At 44.3% G+C, this 24,342-nt stretch overlaps 1 protein-coding gene and 1 long non-coding RNA gene across 3 annotated transcripts in view; one reads left to right on the top strand and one right to left on the bottom strand.

Moving 5' to 3' along the window:
* The first annotated feature begins 6,305 nt into the window (after positions 1–6,305).
* Positions 6,306–24,342, top strand: part of FER1L6 (fer-1 like family member 6) — an 89,381-nt gene continuing 71,344 nt past the window's right edge. Inside the window, exon 1 of the mRNA XM_013185058.3 lies at positions 6,306–6,839. Coding sequence (XP_013040512.3) covers positions 6,820–6,839 — 20 coding nt within the window. The 5' untranslated portion in view covers positions 6,306–6,819. The remainder of the gene's footprint in view (positions 6,840–24,342) is intronic.
* On the bottom strand, positions 8,920–11,720 carry LOC136789796 (uncharacterized). Of its 2 annotated transcripts, XR_010828788.1 has the most exons (3): positions 10,943–11,720; positions 10,182–10,366; positions 8,920–9,901 (listed from the first exon to the last, which is right to left on the bottom strand). It is a non-coding gene; the product is annotated as an uncharacterized lncRNA (long non-coding RNA). The 2 variants fall into 2 exon arrangements; XR_010828787.1 differs by lacking the exon at positions 8,920–9,901 and having other exon boundaries at positions 10,047–10,366.

Genomic DNA, 24,342 nt, shown 5'->3' on the forward strand with positions numbered 1-24,342 from the left:
TAAGAGAAAAATCCGGTGCTGTAGGAGTTAGAGTATGGCCTACAGAGATAACAGATCTTCATCTTGTTTGTTTCTTGGTGCTTAAGCACAGCAAGTGAGGGGGAAAAAACAACAAGCCAGAGCACTGAAGGTAGTCATGTCAGGAAGTCAGAAATGTGCCCTGAGCAGCATCATGACTGCATAGCACCCTTGTCTGCGGGTGTTCAGCACCCAGGTCTGCAAGGTGCTGAGCGCCCATGGTCCTGCTGTGTGCCATAGATGTTTTTGAGAAGGAGAAGGGGTTGTACCAATGTGCTCCAACGTGGTGCTCAGGGCTTCCTGTGGTGAGATAGGTGCTGCTGTGAGTGCTGGGGAGTGGGGCCATAGAGGGGGGGCAGGACCATGGTGGTCTCTCAGACCATGGTCTTCCACTCCAGATACAACTCAGAAACTGCAATCATGCGGTAGATACCTGAGCCTCTCTTTGCTGTGCATTTGGAAATGTAGGAGACATCTTCCCTTGTGGTAAGGCAGTGCTGGTGCTAATGAAAAGGGGTCCCTCTCCTAAAGCCCTTTATGCTGCTGAAAGACTTCTCTGAGAAGTCTGAACTGCTGGAGAATCCAAAGATAATAATCTGATAATCATACATTTAAAAAACTTTGCTTTAAAAGCCTCTGCTGGTTTGCTGCTGGAAGCACAAAACCTTCCCCTCTCAGAAGCCAATAGTGGAGCAAGAAGGGTTCAGAGAGGGTGACTCTGATGATCTGAAGGGTGGGAAATAGCTAGGATCAACAGAGCTTTGTCACTTTCTGAAGACAAAAAAGAGATAAGGGAGGGCATGGTAGAGGTCTATAAAACCTGGAGTGTTCACGTTCACTGCGTTTTCTGAAGCAGGGACTCCAGGCCGCCAAATTTCACTGAAGAGCAGTGTCAAAACAAATAAAAAATATTTGGTTTGTGACACCAGGTTTAGGCAAGCTGTTGAGCAGGTAGCAATGGGGAGCTGTAGTTATTAGAGGTGCTGGGGTGTAGTTCTATGGTTTTCTTTCTCTCCCCTCCCAATTCAGCTCTACAAAGCAAGAAAAAACAGCTCCTGGGTTTCTTGCACTCCTCCCCCTGCTCTCTTTTGCCATAGTTGCTGCTGTCTCTGCTTTTCTTCCTTCCAGGTAGCTTTCTCTGGAAGGCTTGGACCTCCAGGAAGCCTCATGCCTGAATGACTTCTGGTCCAGACGTTTCCTGGACAGGGTGGCACTGACCGTGGCGGGGCAGAGACAGAGGCCACAGCCTCCCCGGTGTGCTCCAGACCCCACACCAGCTTTAATTAGGCAATGTAAGATGCTATCTGTGTGCCTCAGGGGATTCCAGTTCAGAAAGCAGAGAGAAAAGGGCCATCAAACTTTTATGGCAGGTTGTAGTTAATTTACATAAGAACTCTTCTTTCATTTCAGTGCATGGAAAATGTTTTTACAGTAGCTGTACGTGAAATCTATTCCAATCCTTTTGCATCAATAACCCCGTTTTCAGGATTGAATTTATGCATGAAAACCCAGTGACTTTCTCCAAGAAGTGTGAACTGCTGGAGAAGCCAAAGATAATAATCTGTTAATCATAAATCTAAAGAGCGTTGCTTTAAAAACCTACTGCATTTAAGAATCTCGTCCTCTGTGCTCTGAAATGGAGTAGTTTTAGCTTGAGTCTGTTCTGGTATATCAACAGTATGCGATCCTTTGCTAAGCAGTGACAGCTGAACTAGTTCATCTGTTTAACACTGTAGTTATGTATCTTATGCAAAGAGAAACAGTGAGCAGGTGTTTCCTCTTCATCTTTGCCGTCCCGCTAAAGATTTACAAGCTTTTAATGAGTCTCACCCACTTGTCTTTGCCAAGGATCAGTGTCCTAATTTTTGTAGCCATTACTTGTCTGGAAACTGTTCCAAGTCCTTGGTCACCTCAGTCACCCTCCTACGTACCCTGCCATTTTCTACCGCCTTCTTCTGGGAGGACTGTACAGAATATTAAACTGCACAGAATATTAAAAACAAGTCTATAGAGGGGCATATTACTTCTTGTCACATAACACACAAATGGTGGATGCTTGGTCCACAAAAGAAGCTCTAACGCATGACCACAGCATAAATAAAATGCCCTCATGATAAAATCCCCAAGTGGATTTTCACTATAAGCCACTCTTTTTGTCATTCTTTCCCCTTTCCTTCTGCACTGTATGAAAAACTCTGCCAGCTTTGTGTCTGCCTGTGGGGGTCCCTCACTCTCTGTTTTCTCATTTCTGTCCACCAACGTGCTTTTCCCAGACCCTTGCAAGCGTGATGACACTGTTCAAACTAATTGAGATAACAATGTAATGAAAACTAGCCACACCTTTTGGCTACTCTCATCTACACTCTCTAATCTCCTTTCAGTCAGGGGCTGAGAAAATATTAGTGGGTAAACACTGGTGAGTCACAGCTATTTCTAGAAGCCACCTGCCCAGGAACCAGGAAAGTGCACGGCTCACGTAACCCTCAGCCAGGAGCTCTCCCATATCAGCATTGTATCACTGGGGATGTGTTGCCCCACACGAACCTGCTTTTGCCTTTTTCCTCCATTATAGAAACACAACACCATTTTTCATGTTCGGAGAGACTATTCATGTGGTTTTGGTTTATTAGTGTCAATTAATACCAAATCCCACTGTTGATTTCCAATAGAGTCAATCATTATCACCTTGGAAAGCCTTATCAGCTCTGGTGAGGCCGTACCTTGAGTACTGTGCTCAGTTTTGGGCCCCTCAGTACCAGAAGGACATCGAGGTCCTGGAGCATGCCCAGAGCAGGGCTACGAAGCTGGTGAAGGGCCTGGAGCACAAGTCCTGTGAGGAGCGGCTGAGAGAACTGGGGGTGTTTGGTCTGGGGAAGAGGAGGCTCAGGGGAGACCTCATTGCTCTCTGCAACTGCCTGAAAGGAAGCTGTGGGGAGCTGGGGGTCGGCCTCTTCTCACAGATAACCAGTGATAGGACCAGAGGGAATGGCCTCAAGTTGTGCCAGGGGAGGTTCAGGTTGGAAACGAGGAGACATTTCTTCTCAGAAAGAGCAGTCAGGCACTGGGACGGGTTGCCCAGGGAGGTGGTGGAGTCACCGTCCCTGGGGGTGTTCAAGGAAAGGCTGGACGTGGTGCTTGGGGACGTGGTTTAGTGGGTGACATTGGTGGTAGGGGGATGGTTGGACCAGATGATCTTGGAGGTCTTTTCCAACCTTAATGATTCTGTGATTCTATGATTCTATGATTTATGTATAAAAATATCTTGCCATTTCTGTGAGTATTAACCCTAAGATACTGTCAGAGAGCCTGACATTGACACACATTTCTTCATCCTTTCCTGCTTGCAGACAGCACACCAGCACTGCAGCCACCCCTTTGCAGCCCACAGTCAGTATGGTGCAGCCTCCCGTGCCCTTGGGGCTTTCAGGTGGATCAGCCAGGCCTCGCTGAGCTCCTGGCCAACCTCCCCCAGGGCACTGCAATGTCTCTCATTGCATTTTCATTTTTTTCACTTCTGAACTTAAGCAACCCAAATCAAATTGCTGTCACAGGAACTCTGAGCATGCATCTCTGCACAGAGATTAATGTGGCTGAATTTGCCCGCTTTAAAATTTAATTCAGATTAGCTCCCCTGGGCTCCTCTGTGCAGTAATGCCTTCAGTGGACTCCCACAGAGCTGGAGACTGGCCTCTTCCAGGGAATTAGAGAAATAAAAACACCTAAGGTGAACTTAATGCCACTTAATCTCATAAAGCCCCTTCCTTGTCCACGGAGAGCAGTGAAGCACAGCTCCGCAGGCCTCCTTTGGCCTGGTACATTAGGAAGTGCCCTGGTGTGGTGAACTGAGGGCAGCTGGACCCTGCTGGATGGCAGGCACCATGTGAGGTGATTCTCCCTCCTTAAGATGTATCAGTGTCCTAAATGTGAAAGAAACTGCATCAGCTCTGCAAAGTAATGATCCGTGGTGGTTATAATACCCCCTGAGCTAACTGAACTCCAGATAAAAAGCAGAGTGAGAGAGCTCAGGGTTGTGAGAGGCAAACTCCCTTGAATGTGGGAGCTGGACTGACTGAACTTCACCCAGAACAGCTTGGAATGACTTTCCAAAAGATTGACTTTCTGTCCTCTGTTTTATTTGAATCAATTTTCAGAACTCAGCCTTGAAGCACGGCCTGCTGAAAACTAGTGGGTCACTCTCAGTTCCCCTAATCTTCTGCGTGATGTGCAAGATGGAGCCGCATAGACACTGGTACCCAGTGCCATTCGAGATGCCAGGGATCTCAGCCACCCACAGGGGCTGGCATGCATAGCACAGGATCCATGGGGCAGGCACACATTTCTGGAGCAGTGAAGGGAGATCACTTGTGAGGTCCTGAAGTACCACAGATGGCATTCATTGCCCCTGCTGAAGCAGTTGAATTGCTTCCTTTGCACCCTTATTTATGAAACAGGCTCCTCTTCTGTCTCCAGTTGCTGTCTTACTGAGCACAACCTAGACATACCTAGAACCCTTTCTCAGCTACTTTGTCAGGATAAATCTATCTTTGGGTGAAGGAAGGAAGAAATAGCAATCCTGGCACCTTCATGATTGGAGTTAAAATGAATAGTTAAAGCAGGCTTTTCACAAGCATCCAAGCCAACCTGATGGTTCCATCTTTCCTATTGCTCCCCACTGTGTGATGGCTCTCCCTCCTTTCCTCCTGCCTCCAGACTCCCTCATTCATCCTACAAACCAGTTCCAAATTGCCCATTTGTTTCTGGTGGTTTAGTGAGTTAAAGTGGCTCAGAGCAGCGTTGCTATAGTTGGCATAACGTAAGCAGGAGAGACGTGGCTGGGAGCAGAAGAGGGGATTGGTAAAGGCACTGGTGCCTCTGTCCTTTTTCAGCAGCAGTGAGCTGTTAAATTGGCTCAGATTGCACTGTGAAACCCCACCAGTGAAAAATGTCTAGACTAGATGGTATGAACGTGTCCCTTTGTGTTTTCCTTAGCATATACAACAAGTGGCCAAGTGCTAAAACAGTTATGCAACCTAAAACACAATAATAAAACATTCTAACAAATGTTGATGCTCTTTATTGTGTCCTTCCGACACAGCCTGTTTTTAGCCAAGCTGGAGAGCAGTTTCTGTTTGAAAAGATCCAAATTAACCTTCGTGATGTAAGGCACTGTTCTCACCAGGAGATCAGGCTTTTCTTTTCTTTCCCATTTGCTCCTCAACATGACTCTTCGGCAGCACTTGAACATGTGTTGCAAAGCTACTGAACTGAGTAGCAAAATGACTGCATAGGCAAAGCACTGCACAGTGAGCCAAGTCTCTTCTTTTTGTGCTAATTGTCTTAATTGTCTCTGTTTATACTCTTGTATAAATGGCATTTTTTAATACATGATATAGGTTTACCTTTGCAGAACTTTGCAGCACAGTGAAGCGTGTATCTATGTCTGATGTGAAAGAGAAAAGGATCAGCTAGTTACCACCCTCTGCATTTGGTCAGCATGTTCAGTTGGCCTCATTAGGTTGACCAAGATATTGCTAGAAATATGGCTATGCTTTGTCCCAAAGTTTACATCTGTATTGCTCCAGAGACTAATGGAAGTGCTGTATTTGCTGTGTTGCTATGATAGAGCATCATTGCGTGATAGAGCATCATTTGCTGTATGAATCATCTGAAAGTTTTATATTATGCTTGCAAATGCCCTAGGGAAACAAGGAACTGTTCCCATACTGCAGATGGGTTAAGCTGTAGTTCAGAGAGAATATATGACTTGTGTGGACACAATAACAGCAGTGTCACTACAGGGAGCAGATTTCATCCTCAACCCATGCTACGAATCCTGATACACCTGCCTACACCATTACCAGTATCAGAATATAGGATCATAAATAGGATCACGGGAGAACTGAGGTTGGGAGGGACCTCAGGTGGTCTGTAGCTCAACCTCCTGCTCAGAGCAGGGTCAGCCATGAACTCAGAACAGGTTGCTCGGGGCTTTGTCCAATCAGGTTTTGAAAAGATGCAAGAACAGAGACTGTGCAACCTCACTGAGCAGATTGTGCTAATGTTTGACCGTCCTCATCATGAAATTTGTTTTCTTTATATACAGGACATACAGGGGGTATCAGAGATATTCAGTATCTCTGAACCCCTGAGGGGACTGATCTCCTGAACCTGTGCCTATCCGCTCCACCAGCCTCTAACATCTTGGCTAAACTTCCATTGATTTTGTTGGGATCTTTGTACCCTGTGGAGAGCGGTCTGGATTGGTGAGTCTGGTGAGGGTCTGTGATTGTGGATGAGGAGCAGAAATTGTAGCAGTGCAGCAAATACCTGAACTGAATGAAACCCTGCAAATGGAAATGCATCCCCCATTTTGGCATAGTAGCACCTCAAAACATCAGGCTGTTGTGTTTCTGGAGCTGTTTTATGAACCAAAATGCAGTCTGGGCCATGAGCTGGTCTTGCCTGACCATGGTGGCAAGGAGAACCCACTCACAGCAGGAGAAGGAAAAAACATGCCTGTAAAGAAGCTCCGTGAGCCAAAATTCCTGAGTTTTGAGAGGCTTCACTAAACAGTTAACTACATTGCATACTCCAGTGCTTTGGGAAACCTTATCTAGAATAAGAAAAGAGTCATGAATACAATTAAGTGTTTAAACAGCCTCTCCCTAGTGTGGTGGATATCTTGGTGAGTTAATCATAAACACAGGCAGAATCCCCATGGCAGCCAACGGAAGAAGAGAGGTATGTCTTGCAGGTGCTGGATGAGTTGCTGAAGGCCAGCTTGACACTAAAGCATAAGAAATGGAGGATAAAAAGGGAAGGTAATGTCTCTTCTATTTTTTTTCCGTTATTTTTGACAGTGAAAATGCAAGACATCCTACAGGGAGATAAAAAAAAAAGATGTTTAGAAATAACTAAAGACTCAGAATTTTAACATTCAGCTGCTTGTGTGAGGGTTTTATTTATGTCAGCAAGTTTTGTATTGGTACAGGTTTACGCTTTAAAAGTCTTTAAAGAAATAACATTAACTCCACTGAACTGCAAATGGGAGGAGATGAATGTCTCTGGCAAGCATATTTTATTGTGCCTTTGTTTTTTAAAATTATTGTTTAGTTTAGTTTTGTTTTGTTTCCTGTCCACTGTTTTTCAGAAGTGCAATATCTTTGGGATTGCCCTGGCTCACAGTTGGTGTGTATCAGCCCAGCAGTGCCAGTTAGAGAACAGAAATCACTTAGACTGCTCTGGTTTGGGACTTATTCAATGGGATAATTATATTTCTATTGAATAAAGGCAAAATTTCAACAGGATATTTTCAAAAATTTTCAATAAGATAATATATCCTATTGAATAAGGGCAAAATTTGACACTTTAATCTTTTAGTGCTTAGGTCAGTTGCTAGAAATAGCCTTGGATTCCTGAAATTAATCCAATTTATGAGCTGAGGATTTGCCCTAAATTGTGAAGTGCTTGTTTGTCATAAGCAAAGGATAATGGCTTTTTGCTGAAAGAAAAGAGAGAAATATATCAGTGTCTGTGCCTATGAGTGTGTAAGTGTGCATATATCCAAGTTTATTTGCATGTTTCTGTATTTCTCTTCACAATTAGCTGATTTACATAGGATGTCCTGTTATTGGAGTATTTTCTTGTTTCTACCTTCTTTTGCAGTATTTCTGAATATGATACTAGCAATCAAATTCTGCCCTGGCTGTAGCAGACCAAACCCAGAACTTCTTCATGGATTTTGTAGAGTCACTAGGGGCTCAGAGATGTGGAACTGAGATCAAAGCTTGGCCAATGTGCTTAGATGATTTGCTTGAGAACCTACCATAAATTAAATTATATAAATAGCAAATGAAAGTTAGAGATTAAATAAATTTAGCCTAGTGACAAAATCTATTTTGTGCCTTCCCTAAACTTTGGGACAACTGTACAAGGTTTTGTGTGTGAAGAGAAATTTATGTTTTATTTCCCTATTTTGCTTCCTTCCTTGAAACAGCCAAAAAAATTACCGAAATAGCTCAGATTACATTTAGATCAACTTTCCTATTCCTACTGTTGAAAAAGATTTTTTTTTCCTGCTGAGAGAGTTACATGGTCCTGGAGCCTGAGTCATTTACTGCTCTGTGGGTCTGATCCTGCAGACAACAGAAATCTTTTCCACCAGTTGCTTGGGGTGTTGGATTAGGCTCTGCACCAGAGTTCCCAGGTTCAGGGATTTAATAATTGACTCTAAACAGTTTATTAACTTTTTTTTTCTTTTTTCTTTTCATGGGTACAATATATAATTACAGTGTTGTAGCTATTTTATTTTTTTTTTAAAGAAACCACGGTCGCGACAGTGAAAAGCATTGTAAATAAGCAGTGCTAATGCACTTGGACATTTGAATTGTTCACAGGAAAATGTGAAATTGCATAGTGACGTGAATCCAATCCAAAAATATCAATACCAATTTCTTGCTTGCTGCAAGACAGTGGGCCCTGTGCTTAGATTGCTCTGTCTGACATCAAGAGATGTTTACTTTGAGGATGCTGAAGTATCTGGTATTTTACTCTGCTCATGGTCTTGCTTTCTTATGCACTGCTATTGTAACTACTGAAGTGAAAGCAGTTTCTGTGGGAAGTAGGTAAAGTGGATAATAGCTGGCTTTCTACGTAGTGATATCGCAGATGCAGTTCTGGTATCGCTCTAGAGAAATAAGTAATTGTTTCAGGGTTTGCACTGGCATACCAGATAGCAGAATGTGATCCAGTAAGAATAAAAAAACCCAGAACTTCAGCTACCTGTGATGGCGTAAATGACTGATTTTTATTTATTTATTTTTTTAATTGAACAATTATTACAAAGAAGACTCCAAATCTTCCAAATCCTTTTACAATGGAAAACGAAGCACAGTCATTCCCAGCTGGGTGTATCTCTTTGCCACGCCATAGTCAGACTGCTGTGCGGCTGCTGGCATGCAGCTGCGTTGTGTACTGCACTGGAAATGAAATTAAGAGGGCAGTTTTGGACTGAGGCAGGCATCGGGAGTTTTTCAGAGAACCCACACCAAACAGAGCAAGCAAGAAGCTGCACCTCCCTTGGCAAGTTCTGCATGGCTGCAAGAAGCATCTGACTATGCGGACACCCACCAGGCTGGGTTTCTCTGTAAGCACTCAGGGAATTGCCATCCCTCTGAGCTATGGATTGTCATCTGCACTGCTGCTGAGGCAAAGGGAGGGGAGAGTCCCCTAGCAATGCAGTCATGCTGTGCACACGTAAGGGAAGTTTTGCTGAATCTGTTCTCACGCAGTTTTTCCCATTGTTCCTTTCTGTTATATTTTGTGCTATTTCCGTGGATGTTTACTCCTGCCTGAAACTCTCTATTAAAAGCCCATCAAATTAAAACGTTCAATAGATAGCAGGACTGTAGACATCTCCATTCCTGCAAAACCTTTCCTACTTACAGGGCACAACACAGCCCTTTTTACCCTCCAAGGCTGCCCATAATGACCCATCAGGATTTCAAAGAAGGGCCACCAGGTGGCATTTGAGGACCAAAGCACTGGTGGCACAGGCAGGCTTTGTAATGTCACTTTCTCCTCTGTCAGGACAGGGTGATGGATAATCTCACGCTGGGTGGGGAGATTTGTCCTCTGTCTCTAACAAAGTTTGATGTAGTTTGTTGTTGCCGTTATACACTGTTGCTTAGGTTGTGCTTGCCACACAGGGGTGGTATTCACAGGGACAAATGTAGATGTCTCAAGTGTCTAGACTCCCTTTCCAGTTGATGAGGAGAAATGGATTCTTCTGGTGCCTGATGCATTTGGAAACATTTCTGACATCTGCTTGATGCTGATTGGGGTGACTTCTTCTGGCTTGACTCGCTGGGATGTGGCAGCCTACCTGTAGGAGTCAGGTGAGATGAATCTGCCATTGGTGTCTAGATACGTGGCAACAGATCACACTCAGATAAACCCCATGCTATGACTTTATGGGGCCTTTACAACTTTGTCTTCTCTGCTTTGTGATGAAATTGCTGGTCATGTGGCTGAGCTGCATCTACCTGGTGTAAGTGGGCAGGCTGTCAGAGGGGCTGTGCTGGCTGACACCAGCTGAACATCTGGCCTAATTTCTTTCTCAGTAGTAATCCATATTTCCTAAGTTATTTTCATATGAAAGTCACCTGGAAGTCTTGTTTCCTGGGGCGAATTGGGTATTTGTTTGCTCGATTTTTTTGTTGTTTTGTTTTCTAAGCTGCGCCTTTGCAAATGTCAACACAAAAGCCAGGTGTAGTTTTCTTCTAAGGTCTTGACTCTTGCTGCTTTCAGAGAAGATGAGGTGGGTTTTCTGGGCATCTTGCTAGAATTTCTGAAACATATAATACCCAGTTACAATGAGTATCTTTAACATTTGGTGTTTCTGGTTGTTCAGGCTGGAGCCATGCAAAAAGCCTGCAAATAAGCTATCCTTTTATCCAGTCTGCACGTGCAGCCTGAGGCCGATGCACACGCTCTGCCTGATCGGCTGTAACTCCGCGCTTGCACACTCTTAGAAAATAGGAGGTAATTTGATTGAATTTAGCCTGCAATGACAGACATTTATGTTAAGTGAAATTACTTGGTGTTTCCTGCAGTTAATGGTCTGTTCTCATACAAAGCAACTCAGTTGTGTCTGATTCCTGTCCTCATGGACTATGTCTCTTCCAAGCCGTAGCTCAAGGCTTTGGCTAGCATGAAAATGATGGCTTTCTAATTTTAGCCAACACCATCAGAAATGCTGCCCTCACAGAAGTGAGTTGAAAAAGGCACAGCTCTTACAATGGACTCCAAATATGAAAAACCATGACGCTTTCTTTGGTGTATTCCTGAGGAAAACAAAGGGGTCAAAAATTCTGCTGTGCACTTTGGTTTCCTCAAGGACAGAGATGTTGGAGGACGGTCTCACCACCAAGATCAAATGGCTGTGTTGTCTCTCTGCATCTCACACTGCTCCAGCTGATGTTCATTCTGACTGGGGATTTGTTGGTGGCACAGAATTTGAGGAGATAACAAAGAGGCTTGCTATAATGAACTGATTGTGACAAAAATCATAGAATCACAGAATCACAGAACCATTAAGGCTGGAAAAGCCCTCCAAGATCACCTGGTCCAACCATCCCCCTACCACCAACGTCACCCACTAAACCATGTCCCTAAGCACCACGTCCAACCTTTTCTTGAACACCCCCAGGGACGGTGACGCCACCACCTCCCTGGGCAACCCGTCCCAATGCCTGACTGCTCTTTCTGAGAAGAAATGTCTCCTCATTTCCAACCTGAACCTCCCCTGGCACAACTTGAGGCCATTCCCTCTGGTCCTATCACTAGTTACCTGTGAGAAGAGGCCAACCCCCAGCTCCCCACACCTTCCTTTCAGGCAGTTGTAGGGAGCAATAAGGTCTCCCCTGAGCCTCTTCTTCTCCAGACTAGACAACCCCAGCTCCCTCAGCCGCTCCTCATAGGACTTGTGCTCCAGACGCCAGCATGGGTTCATGAAAAGCAAGTCCTGCCTGACCAACCCCATCTCCTTCTGTGATCGGGTGACCCGCGTGGTCGATGAGGGAAAGCCTGTTGATTTAGTTTACTGAGACTTCAGCAAGGTCTTTGACACGGTCTCCCACAGTATTCTCCTGGAGAAGCTGGCAGCCCATGGCTTGGACACGTACATTCTCTGCTGAGTTAAAAACTGGCTGGACGGCTGGGCCCAGAGAGTGGTGGTGAACGGAGTGAAATCCAGCTGGTGACCGGTCACCAGTGGTGTCCCCAGTGGTTGGTGTTGGGGCCCATCTTCTTTGATACCTTTATTGATAACTTGGATGAGGGAATTGAGTGCATTCTCAGTAAGTTTGCAGATGACACCAAGCTGGGGGGAAGTGTTTACCTGCTGGAGGGTAGGAAGGCCCTGCAGAGGGACCTGGACAGGTTGGGTCAATGGGCAGAGGCCAACGGGATGAGGTTCAACACGGCTAAGTGCCAGGTCCTGCACTTTGGCCACAACAACCCCATGCAATGCTACAGGCTTGGGGGAGAGTGGCTGGAAAGCTGTGCAGAGGAAAAGGATTTGTGGGTGTTGGTTGACGCTTGCCTTGTGAGTGGTCAACCAGTGATGTATTGTTTCCTTCCGTGAGTAACATCAATAGGAGATTACTTATTTCTCTGTGTGCTTATACAGAAGGGAGTGTATTAGTCATTCCTCCAACAATCTTTCTTCATATAATCCATACCTTACATCATGTTTGTTTGCTTTTCTTCTTTATTAAATAATTCCAGTAAAATATTAGTGAAATCTGAAGCACAGGGGCTACAGACCCAATCCTTTGCAAAGGGCTTCACTCCAGATCTTTTCAAGACAGGCACCTCGCCGGACTACACGGACAGCTATTTGTGACCAGCCATTTCCACCTCGGATACTACCAATGCTAGTGGCAACTGCTGGAGCTTGGCTGCTTCCAAACATCTAGAGAAATACCCCAGGAACCAAAAGGGCTCCATTCAACCAAATGTGCTCCCTTGTTGGCAAAGGGCGACTCGCATGCCATAACAGCAAGCTCCTTTGAGTTGCACCTTGTGAAGGCATGGTGCTTTCAGGGATGTTGATGGGAAGCACATACAGAGATATAAAAGCGTTTCTTTGAGGCACTAGTCCTCTAGAGATTTTATACAGCCTTTCTTTGAACAGCTTCCCTCCAACTCCAGTGAAATAAAAGATTAATACTGATGAATGATGTTATGTCGTTGGCTATGGTAAAAGTGGAGAGAGGAGATATTTGTCTGAGAAACCTTCAGGTTCTCTTATCTGCAAGATACAGTTGGCTTTGGATGAAAGGGTATTTTTTTTGAAAGTCCAGTTTCTTCTTGAACACTTTCTGTTTATAAGCTTGGATTTTCTGGCAGCAAATGGAAACTGAATTGCTGCAATACAAACGGAGACTGACTTTCTGGATTAAAGGGGTTTGAGAGCATCAGCATGAAGGACACGTACTTGTGGCTGACCATTGCCACCTCCCAGAAGGCCACCTGGGGCTGGGTGGCAGCTGTCCCATGTCCCCTTTGGAATTTCCCATGGATTTGGGTTTGGCAATGCTCTACAAATAACTGCTCAAGGTGATGTTAGTTCTCTTTCTCTCTTGATTAGTTCAGGCCTAGATGAGGAAGGAGTTTTTTCAGTCTGTTATGTACAAACTACCCAGAGTCGAACTCAAATCACCCTGCGATGATTGTTATCTGAACCTGGACAGAATTACTGTGCCAGCCATTTCATAAAGAGCTCAGTTTAAACTTGGTATCTGTAGAATGGCTGAAGGCAGCAGCTGCTCTCCGACTTTCAAAAGATACAAATCTGTTAGGAAGATAACCCCCTAAAATCATACTGAAGATTAAAGCAGTGCAAAATAAGAGGTTATTCTGGCATAACTGTTAAGCTCTAGCATTTCACAGCCCCACTGAACCAGAAATAAATGAATTCGTAGTGCTTTAAGAGAAGTGGGATATTTGTTCCACTTCAAGAAATGTCAGAAACACCTGCTACTAGCCTCTTATCTAGGAACATCTATTTTGTTATTATTCAGACTAGGACTGAAGTAGGCACCATAAATAGGTTTATGATGGAAAAACATATTTAAAAAGGAAAGAGATTCGGTGTCGGTGATGTAGGATTGCAGGGACATAGGAAATCAGGGAGTGTTGTGAGCGTATTGGCAGTGCAAAAATTACAATGTCATACACATGCAGGTGCAATTGCAGAATTATGTGCTCCAGAATTGGCAGTTGCTTTTGGTAAAACTCTGGGAGGGTAACCTGCATCCCTAATCCTCCTTGCGTGTGCCCAACAGGTCTTTTGATGTTGGATCTTTATACGTGTTGTGGACTTGGTAAGGTGAACTACAACTTTCCTGCAGCTGAGAAAAAATGAAAACAAAAACAAAAACCCAACCTAACACAAAAAAAAACAGGCTGTCTGCCAGACAGGCTGACTTCTGAGCTGCTTTGTGCTCAGACACGTTTTTGTTTGAAACCAGCCTTCTCAGCCTCCTGAACGGTGTTTAAATTTCATGCCTACTTGGTAGAGAATCTCTTCATGTATGTAGTGAGTTCAGATGCTGAGCACTTCCCACAGCAAACATTCTGGTTTTGTCCCTATGCCAGAAAGGATCTGTTTGGGATTAAATCTTTGCTGCTGAACAGCCAATGATTGTGCTCCAGTGCTAACAATGTGCTGATGAAACAGAAGCATTTTTGCAAATGTCATTGCTTAACTGGCATTCCCAGGATATTTTGCAACATCACTGGAGAGGGACGAACCAGCCAGCAGTTTGTGGGTTGCAGTTTTGGGCAATGAGTCCTAACAGCTGGATGCAGGGCCCTGTGCTGAGTAGAAGGCAGAGCTCATGGCTCTGCCTTTGGGACCGACAGCATTTGGTACAAAATAGGCCAGCCCTAAGGATGTTTTGTATCCATGTCCCCGGCAGCCTTCAACAACTGGGACCATGTGTGTGGGGAAAGGAGGGAGAGGAGTTAAATAGCCGTGGCTTAGTCCTCACCTTGTCAAGAGACTGATTTCTACCATGGGGCAGACTCCACAGCCATGCCCAAAGTTTACATCTTACTGTGCACTAAGTCCTCCCAGATCAGACTTATTATTCATTTTCCCTTCTAGCTCCACAGTAATTTGCTGACAAATCTTGCCAACAGTCTTTGGAAAGTTGAAGATTAAATATATTTGGAGTACTGTAAAATAACAAGTCCCTAGGGGAGAGGTAGGATGTGCAGCTGAGCTGCAGAACACAAGCTTGAATGCTGAGACCCAGCACTGTCTGTGAGAAACAGCTTGATAAGGGATGTTTGTATTGCCTGGCCTCACGTGAGCAAAGGCTTGATTAGTTCCTGCCCAGGACTGAGACCCAGGCTTGGTTTTACGTCCACAGGGTGCTAAGTGAGGTACCAGCGCTAATTATGGGCTGCTTATAGACCCCTCCAGGCTGACCTGGCATAAATCTGCTCTGCGCTTTGCCAGCTGAAGGAGTTTCTTGCAGCGCAGCCCCAAGCCTGTCACTGATGCTTCCTTACTTAGATACCGGAAATTTTTATGGCATGACAAAAGTGGAACGAAAGGCATTAGCAGGGGTCTGAGTTGTGCAGTTAGACCAAAACGTAGGAGCAGCTTTTGTACAAACAGGTAGGTGGGAGGGGAAAAAAGGTTGCAGGGACATGCAATCACATGCCAGCTGCTGCTCACCTGCTCACTATAACAAGGCTTTTGTTTTATTGTTCAAACCTGAAATCTTTTCCTTTACATGAGTTCAATATTCAGTAAGAAATGGACTCACTGATGGTAACCCAAAAACATTGCCCCACACCAGCCAGGGCTTGCAGTGGTCAGCAGGCTCTGGCTCTTCAAACCCGGCCACCCGCACTGCAACACCAAAGCTGCCCCAAAGCTCCTGTTCTGGTCCCGTATAGATGCTTCCGCATCTGTACTTCTCTTGGCCAGTGATCAGCTCTGCAGCATCACTTACAAAAGGCAAATTCTGCTTTTTATACTAGGCACCATCAGACCACTTTACTTACTTTCAGCTGGACCATGAGCTAGATGCTTCTGCCTAGATTTCAGCACATGGATTCCTCCATCAAAAATTGCAGTAATCTCAGCTTTGGGGCCACCCAGTCACTGAGATAACACGCCTGGTTAATACCTGCTGAGGAGATGGCCTATTTAAGCTTCTCGTTTTTTCTAACAAAGTATCACTTTCTCTCAAATAACGTTGTTCCAATACTTAGAGGACTCCCCAGAAGCAGATGATTTATGATTCAGGCACAACAGGCGTCAAACCCTGTTCTTAGCTCCTTGCATCTGGCAGCTGTGTGCCCAGTTTGGGACCTCTTGGCTCAGTCCAGGTCTCACAGAGCAGGAGGCACCGAGTCCCCCAGAGTTTCAAAGACAATTGAGAACAATGTTCCGTACCCATTAGAGCAACCCAAACCAAAACATATTAATGGCTAAGTGCCTCCAGCAGTTGTGAGGAACCACTTTATTCAGTGGGGTCTTTCACTGGATGCACCAACCCTTGCTATAAACCCTGTGGTTCAGATCACCCCACTTCTCAAGCAACATGGAAGCCTCCTGATGCTCTTCCCATGGGACAAGTAAATTTTTTACATCCATTAGCTGAACGGAGCACCCAAAGCTGCATAACTTAATGCACGTAGCAGGAGTGAGGCTGGAAATAGTCTGCATGTCTTGACTTTCTTCACTTCCACTTCACTTCCACTGGAGGCCTGGCTTAGCCCAGGACTGCACGGCTTGTTTATGAGAAGAGATGCTGAGACGCTTTTAAAAACATATTGACTATTGAAAACCTGCCCTTATGTAAGCTTTCTATTTACACTTCTAAATTTCCTGTGGCTTGGTGCTGGGCACAGCCCCCACCTCGATTTGTCAGGCAGCTCAGATAAACACCTCTTTTGTAAGTAAAAGCGAGTTTTCTGTTCAGCCTTAGATTCAGAAAATAATAAAAAAACCCAGCATTTTCTACAGCTTGCTGTGGTGGCAGTCATGACGTGGAACAGATCAGGGTTTTGTGGCAGGAGTGTTTGGTGAAGGCAAGGTGCCTTTGGGGCTGTTTTCTACACTTCCCTGTGCTAACACCAGGGCTAGATCCAGGCCCCTTTATTTGGTACCAGTTCCAGTGTGACGACGCCAACCTCTGCTGAAGAAAACTCCAGGTTTGGCTATCATCTGCCTGAAGGCTGTTATCCCTTCACTGGACACAGTGCTTCTCAGGGAACATTTACTCTGTGACACAGCAATAGCTAGATTTATTCTGGTGACATTTTTCACTGCTCTTGATCGGATGGCAGGCAGGGGCTAGGAACCTGCTGAGCTGGAAGAAAGGCAAATGGTGAGGGGAGAGGAATTACCAGTACAGTGGTCATGCAGGAAGGAAACATCATGTAGAGTGATTTAAATAATTCAGCATTTACCTTCTGGATAGCAGCTATCACTCTTTTAATCATCAATAATAAAAGAAAAGGATAGTTCCTAGGGTAGGCCTCCCAGTTGCACTATGTGCTCTGCAAATATAGATTGATTTCAACATGTGTGCATGTACGGAGTCTGCTTCTGCCCTACTTGTTGCACGGTAGCTCTGGAAATGTAAAATTTGGGAAACGTGAGCAGGAGTTGCAGCTGGAATCGTAATGATGTGGTCCTTCCTGGCAGGGAGAACAGGAGGTAACACCCTCGCAGCCTTTCCTTGATATTGCTGTGCTTAGATATCAAGCAGCCAGTGGTCCTCCCGCCCTGTGCCAGCTTGTGCTTGATGCGCAGGTAGGGCTTCACAGCCCAAAAGGGGGGCTGCTGCGGTCAAGGTTGGACGGGGCTCTGGGCAACGTGGTCTAGTGGAAGGTGTCCCTGCCCAGGGCGGGGGTTTGGAAGTAGATGATCTTTAAGGTCCCTTCCAACTCAAAAAAAAAATAATGATAATAATAATAATAATAAAAAAGGGCAGGTTAGTGAAACCATCCTATTGATAATAGACCATTTCTAAATTCAGCCCTCCAAGGGAAATGCAGTTGGAAGCTACGCAATGAAAAGTCTGTCTGGACTAGAGGAGCTACCAAACATTGTTGTACCCTTCATTAGTGCAGTTGATGGTTTATTTATCTATTTATTTATTTATTTGTTTGTTTGTTTATTTTCAGAAAAAGTTATTAAGTCTCTTTAGATTTAGAATTAGGGACAGCTAAAGCAACAGTGGCCACCCAGGACATAGACACGCCATCACCCAAACTTAAGACATATGCTGCTGGTGATTTTTGTTATCATGCTTATTCTTGATGGTGGCTTGTTTGTGGTATAAACAGAAAGAATATGGGAGAAAGTGAGAAAATGAACTGATGAAAAATACCCTGATAAAAAGACAGAATAAGAACTTTAGCCTAAATGTAAACTTCAGAAGGAAGAATGAAAAAAAAAAAAATCATTTTCTGCTCCACTGAGGAAAAAGGGATTTTGCGTGTGCTTTTTAGAGACAGAGGATTGTATGAGATATCTGATTTAATTAGCATTTCTCCTCCTAGCAGAGCTTTGCCCATCTGCTCAAGTCAAACGAGTGTGACTGGGGCGGGCACTGTAGGGCAGGGCAGCTTCCTGGCTGCAATCTTGTGCCCCACTGAAGCAAACAGAGCAAGTAGCAGGCCTGCAGAGGCAGCCATCTCCCAGAAGTCATCCAAGAGAAACAAAAGAATACAGAAATCTGAATCTGGCCAATCACTTGGGTTAAACTGCACAAAGCTCTGTCATTTCTCTGCTGCACTTCTCACTCCAGTAAAACTGCTGGTGCTTGACATGCTACGGGTACTTCATCATAGCAGGAAACTTAAGTATGTATCTTGGGAAGAACGAATTTGCCCCAAAATTCAAATACGTAGTTTCAAAGATGTCCTTGGAGAGAATTTCAGCCTCATGCCTGTAGTCCTTCACCTCTATGGGTCAGCTCCCTCTTATTTGCATCAGGAAAGGTTAAGAACAGTGTGAAAAAGGTCTTATGGGAAGTGCAGAACAAAAGAGGTCCTGTGCATCCGTAACCTGTTCTCAGCGAGGACTGGAGGATGTCCAAGAGGAAATGTCAAGAAGTAGCTGTATATACAAGACAGGAGGCACGAGTTGTGAATAATTTGCAAGCTTAGTGGCTAAACATGGCATGCTGTATTAACTGGGATGATGGGAGGAGAAGAAGGGGGAGACACAACCCAGAGCCCTGGGCTGCAATAGAGAAGAGAGTCAGGCAATCTATGGGTGGAAATAGAAAGAAAGTAGAGAAAATGAAACAAAATTCTAACTTAATAATAACTGAGCACAAGTACACACAGACTTAAAATAGGTGAAATGTCCCAGAGAGGGGTTGCTCGCTCTGGAAGCCAACCCCCTCTAAGACGTCTTGGTGGAGTGAAGATCTCGGTGTCCTTCTGGCTCGGTGCTGTTGGAGGAGAGCAGCGTGTGGCTCCTGCAGATCTCCCCAGAGCAAGAGGAGTTAATGTTGGCACAGGGAGAAGTCTATTCCGGTTCAGTGTTTACCAACTGGACTAACCAGGCACCAGGTTTGCTACCTGCTGCCTGCATATGGAAATACGAGCTTGGAGAGCCTGCTCGCAATGTAAAAGGCAGCGACTGGAAGGAAAACAGCAGGATGGAGCCCTCGGCAGTGGCACCTCAGGCCCACAGGTATGGCTGATGCCCTCAGGGAACTCTTCCGAGGGTTGATTTAAATTCAGCTGGTCATATTTGAAGACTTCTTCCTGAAGGAAAATACACAAGTCCTCTACTGCATGTTTACTTGCTCATGGCAGGAGTGATTATTACTGCTTCTGTTTATCTCTTCCGTGCTGCCTTGTGCTTTCTGCAGTCACTTCTACCTGCATGAAGTCAAGGTAAGATATTCTTAGGCTGGATGGTGATGGCTCAAGCTCCCTGTGAGAGGGGAAATGACTCTAAGTGGTGCAGGAACAAGAGAAATAACCCCCCTGGGTGTATTACCTGCATTCTTTATTTTGTGGGTGTGTGATTGTGTTTAGTAGGTCTGTTAGCCAGTTTTTGTGCATCGACATAAGAACAGCTACAGAATATGACTCTTAATTTGCATATGTTCAAGATGTGGTTTCATTGCCGTTGTGACTCACCATGCACAAGAATGCTGGACGTGTCAGTCGCAAGTCATTGCTCTCCTGCAGAAGGGGAAGGGTTGGGAAGAACAAGGGCTTTGTGTGCCTGGTAAATGGCCGGCATTTGCAGAGGGCCTGTGCTGCGGTGCTGCCATCTCTGAAGCCTCCTCAGAGCTCTGGAGTTTAAATCGTGGTGACGTTGTGTTCACAGTTCAAAAGTTTGAATTATACTTGTCCAGAGTGTGCTTGAATATACCTGGCATTTCCCCTGCTGGAACATCTTTCAGTCATTCTGTGTATAACAGCATCTAGGTAAATACTTTTTAATTAAAGCACCAAGAACGTGGGAGCAACTGGATCAGATTGTAAGGTCTCCTTTGCTCCAGTTTCTGTCTCCCAAGAGGGACTGAGGGTGAATACTTGGGAAATGAGTCTGGGAAACAGGTATGAGCCAGTGACCTGCCCTCAGCAGTTCATGCAGTTTGAGCTGGATGGGCATTAGACCCCCCACCAGCAAACTCCATAAATGTGTGTGAAACTTCTTAAATTCTTTGGTCTCTACAGCATTCGTTGCAACGAGTTGTATGATTTATGTGTCTTGCCGAGGAACACTTTTGCTCATTTGTTTTTAAACTTGTCACCTGATTGAGTGGTTTGAGGACTGAGAAACTCCTTTGCTCATTTCCTCCATGTCATCCCCTATTTTACAGCTCTCTTTGAAACACCCCTTCAGCCGCAGTACAGTAGATCCACGTACCTGATCAAGAGCACGGTAGTCACACGAGGCAGCACTAATTGGGGATAAACTCACGTTGCTGTTCAAATGTGCTCCAAGAATGGATTAGTTTTTCACTATCAGGCTTTCTGCCCGATTAGGCATAATTCTGGCAAAAGCTCGTACGGCGTGCTTTGATCATTTTGACAGAAGTGCTGTAATGAACCTATTCATGATTCAAATCCAGCGTGACTTCTGGTGTTTATGATTCCGTGTGGGTTCGCCAGTGCTTTAGAGGCAAAATGACACCTGACGGCTTGTTCCTAATGCCTGTCCTGATGACACCCAGCGTGGTGTTGGCTTTTCTGCCTGATGCTGGACACTGAGCTGTGGCTTCCAGAGACTCCAGGACCACCTCCGTGAAGTCGACTGCCAGTTCTGTGTTCAGTGCCACACAGGATTATTTTTTACCTTGGTGCACTACCTTAAAAACACAGCCTACCATCTCTTTTCCCAGCTGAACAGACTCTTCCAGGAGTTGTTGCCACCCTCTGATCACACTTAGCAGTGTTTTCTGCCCACTGCTGAGTTTTGTATCCCTTTTGAGAGGCGACATTTGGAGCAGCAAGCAGTAGCCAAAATACAATTATTTAGTGGTATATGTTGTTTTATCATATTTTTAATCTAATTTCCTACAGTTCCTAATGACCAGTTTCACTTTCTGACTGCTGCAGTGCACTAAACCAAAGTTTTATAAGGATTTATGGACATATAAAACAGCAGAACATAAACGACACATAAAGACAGCAGAATTTCCTTCCTGAATAGTAACAGCTAATGTAGAGCCTATTATTGTTTAGTTAAGAGTTAGTGTATAAATAACACAGACCGTGGTATTGTCGCCTTGCAATTTTGTTTCTGAATTGCTAATGACATATTATTAGTTCAGACAAGACATATAATGCCATAGTGTCACATCAATGTGAATCAGACATTTCAGAACTGATACCAGTATGTGTGCCACAGCTGATTCTTAAATAGCAGCGGGTCATGCAGGATTGTGTATCCACCTTCATGAAGCTCAAGTTTTTCATTTGCAAATCCTTGGACCTGTCAAGTGGGAAGTCGGGACAAATGGAAACAAGTTAAGACAGCTAGGGCGCTGGGCTGTGAAAGAGCACCAGCAGAAATAATGGATTTTGGGATAAAGGGAGTCTCATTACTGAATCAGGATAAAGTATCTGACAGTATGTTGTATGAAGCAATCCTGCACTGGCAAAAGAGATAAGGGAAGATATTTCCTGTTTGTTCATTTAATTTAACTTCTCTGTAATCCTGAGAAAAGAAGGCATGAAATGAATACACCATTAACTGTTCATTAAGGTGTTTCTTTCTGTTTGACCGAGTATATAAACGTTATTTTATTCATCCCTTTGTGACAATTAAATGCAATGCAATTAATTTCTTCCCATAAACTTCATTTATTATCAGAAATTAGATACTAGCTTAATAGAAGTTGTTGTTGATTTAACTAATTATGCTTGCATTATAGTTTTAGATTGATTAGCATTCTTATTCTGAGGCCCCATCGTTGTGTTGTAATTATGTTTTATTCTTTGAAATGAATGGTTTAAATGATGAGATAATGTACTTTTCCTATCAATTTCCTTGACTAGTACATATTGTGGAAGTGATAAAATGGGCCAAGAGCCTCTTATATTTTGACATTTATAAAGGAAAAAGAAAATATATGACCTAGAGAATTATTTGAGGAAAATAGAAGCTACTTGTGTGGAGATGAATATTCCCCTAATGTGATACTGTTTGATCTACTGCAAACTTATTTGGAAAACTAAGTTTTGTTGAAAGACACAGAGTTTTAAGGAGATACAAAAAAAAAAATAAAAACAAACAAACAAACAAACAAAAAAAGAAAACTACCTAACAATATGCAACATGCAAATAACAAAATGCAAAGATGCAGACCTACCTAAGAAGCTTTATATTAATATGTGAGAAGGCTAGAGGTGTTTTTTTCCTCTTTCTTCAGTTTCTAACACTTTCCCAGTCCACGCAGTTACTGTATCCACAGCTCTGAAGTCCTTAGGCACTGGAGCTGGCTCAGATCTGAGCTGCATGAACCTTTGATCATTTCTGAACTAAATAATTTTGATGATGCCAAAAAATTGTGCTGAGGCTGCTGCTTCCAAGGAGGAAGGGGCTCTGGGGAGGAAGCAAGGCAGCTGTCCCACTCAGGATTTTCTGCTGCCAGAAGTGTGCTGGCAGCTCATTCACCCTGTCCCTGTGGGGACTTCTGGATGGTCTCTGGGGACGTAACAGATAAAATTGGGTTTGTTTCTGTGCCTGCCCTCTGTGTCTCCAAGGATCCCCTGTTGTCATTTCCTTGTTTCTGTTCCTCTGTGCCCACCAGGAGCACAGTTCATGTGTCAGCATGACAGAAAGCCATCCCAGGGCTCAGGGCTGTGTATATTGGTCTTGACAAGCATCTGTCTGATGCAGTTTAAGTCCAGGACTGGGTTTTGCCTGGACAGCAGGTAGAAAGCTGCACAGAGAGGGAGGCCTTTTGGAAGGGACAGAAGGTTCCTCCTTAAGCTATGCACCCCTGCATTTAGACAGCTCAGGCTGGTTGTTCTCCTGACTATAATGGAGGAAAAAAGTGATTTCTTCAATCCTATACCAAATGTCTTGAGTGAGTTAGGTAACCTGCACCCTAGAAATGCCTGTTTGTTTCTGCTTGTGACAAAACCACCTAAGATGTCGGAGGCCAACACCAGATTTTGGTGAGATGAGTGCCTCCCCTGCTGCCGGGGATGAAGTCTGTTGCCCATGTCCTGATGTGAAGACTGAATGCATGACATGTGACCATTCGTGCAGAAAGAAGGTATTGTCCCCAAATGTTAACTCTCTAAGAGCATGGACTTGTGGAAGTCTTTTGACAGAGAGGAAACTAAGCTTAAACTTAATGTTGAAAAACCCCAAGGAGATTCAGTGTGTACTAAGGTCACTTGTACTCTCATGCTGACAAGTCTGAAGTGCTTTCTTGTCAGCTTGCCCTTAAATTAGCCTGCAAATTGCAATTATTGGATATCTGAGGGAACATTATGCAGTGTAAGATGTCATCATGAAGCCTCTGTGATGACAGGACAGCTTAAATGAAAAAGAAAGGGCATCAAAGGATGTTTTAGAAAATTGACAAGTTGGAAATCTGGAAGCTGTCCGGGATAAATCTTGATGAGAGGAGAGTACAGTTAGTAAGTCTTTTTCAGGAAGGATGGTAAAGAATTCAGAGACCTGTGGCACTGATAACTGGAAATGAAGCCTTGTGCTTATAGATTTCTGGTGCAATTCCAACACAGTCCAAGTATAACCAAATGTTGCTGTGTGGTTGGTATCCTGCTCTTATTCACTACTTCTGGGAAACCTCAATGGATCGCAGTCAAATTAGGACTCACATCGTCACCGTACACATGCAGAAGAAAAAAGGTTGTCCTTACTCCAGACTTTTTACAGTTCTCATGCAGACAGAGCTGACAGATTTGGTTCTGTTTGTGTTTGGCAATTCTCATGATAAACTGAGATGGCCGATTGCTAATTCCTTCTAATCAAAGCAATTGCAATGGGAAACCTCTAAGGCAAGGATGTCCATGGTCTGTAGGGGATTTGTTCTCTACCTCCTCTTCGGATGTGAATTTGTTTCAGTGTCTCTTAAATGATCTTGTTGGCTCCAGAAAGGAACAAAATCCTCGTCTGTCTTAGTGAATCATCACAGAATCATTAAGGTTGGAAAAGACCTCGAAGATCATCCGGTCCAACCATCCATCATGTAGTATATGGGGACTGAATCTCCACCGAAGTTCATGAATACTACTACCAGCCTCACCACAGGTCAAAGATAGATGAAAGACTTTTCC

This window comes from Anser cygnoides, chromosome 2 (genome assembly GCF_040182565.1).
Source record: "Anser cygnoides isolate HZ-2024a breed goose chromosome 2, Taihu_goose_T2T_genome, whole genome shotgun sequence".
In the NCBI taxonomy this organism is placed as follows: domain Eukaryota; kingdom Metazoa; phylum Chordata; class Aves; order Anseriformes; family Anatidae; genus Anser; species Anser cygnoides.